This window comes from Protobothrops mucrosquamatus, unplaced genomic scaffold (genome assembly GCF_001527695.2).
Source record: "Protobothrops mucrosquamatus isolate PMUCROS unplaced genomic scaffold, P.Mucros_1.0 scaffold_294, whole genome shotgun sequence".
NCBI lineage: Eukaryota > Metazoa > Chordata > Lepidosauria > Squamata > Viperidae > Protobothrops > Protobothrops mucrosquamatus.
The window spans coordinates 794469-798956 of NW_015386370.1; the positions used below are offsets into that span (position 1 = coordinate 794469).

Below are 4488 nucleotides of genomic sequence, written 5' to 3' on the forward strand. Positions count from 1 at the left end.
GAAGGGCCACGGCGGCAGCGGCAGCAGGAGGACGGGGAAGGGCCGTGGCTGCCCGGGCCGAGGTGGGGCCGGGCGGCGGAGAGCTTATATCGGCGTATAACACGCACACATCATTTGCCCCCTATTTTCAGGGGGAAAAAGTGCGTGTTATACGCCAATAAATACGGTATATAAATTCAAGTAACAGGAAAAATGGGATCTTCTAGAATTCTTAGGAATGCTTATTTTTGTGCAATATAATTACATCCTTCCCCTCTCCTCCCCCCCTTTTAAAGAAAAGCTTGTAGTGTTGTCAGTCGCCTTGTGTTGGCTCTGTTTCTTTGCAAATTTTCTGAGCTTTGAACAGTTTTTTTCATCATATGTGTTATTCCCAGATGAATGTTCTAAAACGGCAGCAACGCATGATAAAAAACCGGGAATCGGCTTGTCAGTCACGGAGGAAGAAAAAGGAATATATGCAGAGTTTAGAAGCTAGACTGAAGACTGCTTTGTTAGAAAATGATCATCTTAAAAGAGAGAATGGTTCACTGAAGAGACAGCTAGATGAACTGGGAGTGGAGGTAAGCACAGTAATTATGGAAAATTGCTTTCTGTGGAACTAAGTGTTGCCAAACATTGAAAATGTGATATTGTAGATTGAAAAGACCATACAAAATCAAATGGAACAAATTCCACAGACAATATATCAAACAATATATGGCCAGGTCAACCAGACATACAACCCGTCTCCCAGAAGATGGATTGTCTATTGACCTGGCCCAATTCTTGCAGAAAAATTAGGACTTTGAAGCTTTTTAGAAGACTAATAGGATTGTGGCCATCCAAATCTGGGTAGAAAAGATCATTACAAAGGGGGACACTGCCAAGGAAAGGAATACTTCCCATCAGGTGATATTTCCTCAGGAAGGATCTAGAACACGCTCTTCCAACTATGGCAGAAATAGAGACAAATAACCCCACAGATAATGTGAGCCTGAGCCATGCATGGCTTTATATATGATAATGAGTACCTTGCATTGCATTTGGAAGTCTATTGAGAGTTACTGCAGGTTGTGCAATAATGTTACGTGAATTACCAATGTCACTGCATCCTGGACTAATTTAGGTTCCTTGATGGCCTTTAAAGGTAGCCCCATGTTGTCCTCATTGCATTTGTCCAACCAGGATGGAACTAAGGTATGAGTGAGCATAAATGAGATCTCCCAATCCAGTAAGAGATGCAGTTGGAACAAAAGACAGAATCGTGCAAAGGCTCTCTTGGCCATGACTGCTACCTGTTCTTCAAGCAGGAGCCATGAGTCCAGGAAATGCCCAAATTGCACACTGATCCTGTGAGTACCGTCTCTTCCAGAAAAAACAGTGGAAAATTTCTGGATTCAGCTTCTGAAGAGGTCCAAAATAAATAGCCTCTTGGACTTGCTATGGTTAGAATAGACCCATGAGATACCCCGCAGAGCAAGTGTCTAGAACTAGACCTTTCTCCCTTGGAGGAAGGAGGAATACCATCACAACACCGTCTTAACCCTTACCTGTCCAAAAGGGTACCATGAGTGATGCTATGAAAGATTGGTAAGTGTTCAAGAAGGGTCAGGATGGATGCACTTCCCTTATTCCAAGTCTGTGGTCATCAACAAATGAGACTAATGGTATCTTAGTACTATATGTCAGACTGAAAATGGCCAGATAATCTGTTTCCTCCAGAACTACAAGCCAAATACCTTCCTCAAGAAAGTTGCTCTTCATGGTAAATGCTGCCAAGGCTTAGGCACACACATTCAGTGAGAAGTGGGAACAATCAGCAACATCTCTTTGGATCTTTCCAGAGTTTTCCTATAGCATAATTCATGGTAACTGAATTAAAAGTGGGCAAGCTAAGTTAATTAGCTCATTTAGCAACCCTTTGGTACCAGCAACTTGGTCATTAAGTGAAGCAAATGCTAAGTGAAACATCACAATTTCATCATTGTATTTCAACTTTGCTTTACAGACTTGCAAGGATTGTAAATGCGAGGACTGGTATCACCAGAGTAACTGCAAGCAGTCACTAAATGAATCAGTTACTAAACAGGAATTACCTATAGATCTTAATATTCATTAATAAAGTAATTTGTGCAATTCTGGCTACCCTTGTCATCCAATACATATATCTGATTCAGCAATCCTTAGAATGTTGATCAGGACATGTACATTTTCTATCATACTGTCCCTATAAGATCATATAGGCATATAATTTTTCCTGTTTATTGAGATCACAAATGACACTTGCAATAGTGGCAAAATCATGAGAAAAATGAGCAATAATAGCTAGTATTAGGCTGCTGCCCCTTTATGGCCCTTTTAATGTTGAAAGTGAAGCAAGTTGATTATTATTTTTTTCCCTTTACTTTTTCCTTTCCTGTCTAGAATCAGAATCTCAAAGGCTCCCCTCCAAAAAGAAGAGCATTCTGTGTGATGGTGTTGTTTGCTTTTGTAATGCTAAATTATGATCGGCTAAGGTAAGGTTCATAGGGAAGAATATACTTGGGGGTAGTTGCAAAATAAGCACAAAATATGAGCTTATAATTTAATTCTCAGTTCGGTAGTAGTTTCTTGGGGTTAGCTGGTAAAATTCTATTGATTTCATTGACTACTTACTGATCATCCACTGGAAACTGCATCTGTAGGAAAGTAGAATGACACCGATCTCAAGAGAGCCTTCTTGATAACTCAACAGAATCTTCTACTACATACTGATTATATGATATACAGAGAATATTTGTCTCATTTTTCAAGTGTGTTTTGTTCCTGATCATTACAATTGAAAATCACTGGTTTAAATTATGACAATACTGGGAATTGCAGGGTCTGAATCCAGCAAGGTTGGAAATAAAGTCTGAGACAAGAAAAGATTGTTTTCAAAACACTGTACAGATACTCAACATCCAGGACTGAGAAATTGGCAGCAAAATATCTATTACTGTATAAGGATATGAGAAAGTAACACAGGGTTTAAACACTGGAGTCAGTGTTTAAGTATGGCTCTATTTCTGGATTCTGCAATAGCTGCTCTTCATCATTAGTAACAGCTTATTTTACACCTGCAGTAAAAATAACTTATCTAAGTCCATCCTTCAGCCTTCTGTTACATGTTTTTCTATTTCCACAGAGAGATTTATTGCTATGTCCAGGCTAAACTGTGACAGGAACAAACTTTTCTTATAAGATAAAACTTAACTATTTGTGAAAGACATAACAATGGAATTGACCATTGCAGAAGAAACGTAACATATTCAAAGAATAGGGAGAACATTTTTGGGGCATTCAAGAAATTCATATTTCCAGTGTCACCCCAAAAATTGACTGGAGTTTCCTCAGTGCTTTTGTTGGCCATTTCAGAAAGTTAAGATTATATAATGAGCAACATCACCAACATTTATTATGCAGAGGGTTTTTTGTACTATCCCCTCTATCTTTAGCATTCTTTCATTGTTCTTGTTATTCTTTATATGTATATACTTTACTGAAAATCTTACAACTTCAAAGGCAACTGTAGGTAATTGTAGCACTTCGGCTAAAATTGTGCAATAAATTTTGAAAACTTCCAAGCTTTAGAATAATAGTGAAAAAATATAATTGATTTTTATAAGCAATTCAATTGTATGTGGTATTGTCCATTTCAAGGCTTTTGTGGAAGGTTTGTCTGGAAAGGGAAAGATCTTTCTCCTGACCTTTGCCTCAACAGTTTTTCATTTATGCTGCTTAAACTTCCCAGCCCCAATTTCAGGATTGTTTTGTCCTTAGAAAACTTTTATAACTAGCATGAATTTGGGATGATATCATTATTGGCAGGAGCAAAGCAGTTACTGTACAATTTAAATGAAAAAATATCTGATTTTTTTACTTGAACAGACCTTGTTTTTAGCCAGATGTAGAAATCATATCCAGTTCAGCTTGCTGGAAAGATAGCCTTCCAATTTGTCAAAATAATACGTGGCCCACATATTATTGTCTCTGCTGCTTCTTCAGGTTTGGCTCAAAGTTAACTTCCATGTTCAGTACAATAGAAAATTTCTTGCTGAAGAAACTACAACTCTTCTCAGGAACTCTCTCATGTGGTGAATGAAGTCATTGGCTAGGACTCTGGAAGCCTGTCTGAGGCTCACACAAAAGATTTGTTCCATTTCAAGAGGGACAGCTAGGTTCTTGGCCATATAAGAAATTATTTGTGAATAGTTCCAACTGCATTTTCTTTAAAGAACAAGAATATTTTTATCAATCTACTGGATTATTACAATTAAGTTCAGGGACTAATTAAAATTGAGGATAATGCATTGTCTGCACAATAATTAAGGACATGAATATTACCCTCATAGAATACAAGACAATCGCTTGCTCTGTTAATACTTCACATTGGATATGAATTGTTGCCATACCATACCATACCACATGTAGAAAATCAGTTTTGATACCTCCTAATTGTTAAAAAAAAAAAAAAAAAAAAAAAAAAAA

General features: G+C 37.7%; 1 protein-coding gene across 2 annotated transcripts in view; it reads left to right on the top strand.

Annotated features, from left to right (window-relative positions):
* Positions 1 to 4488, top strand: part of ATF6 (activating transcription factor 6) — a 142271-nt gene that overhangs the window by 43674 nt on the left and 94109 nt on the right. For both annotated transcript variants that reach the window (XM_015832010.1, XM_015832011.1), the window contains 2 exons: positions 375 to 560; positions 2404 to 2495. In XM_015832010.1, coding sequence (XP_015687496.1) covers positions 375 to 560; positions 2404 to 2495 — 278 coding nt within the window. The remainder of the gene's footprint in view (positions 1 to 374; positions 561 to 2403; positions 2496 to 4488) is intronic.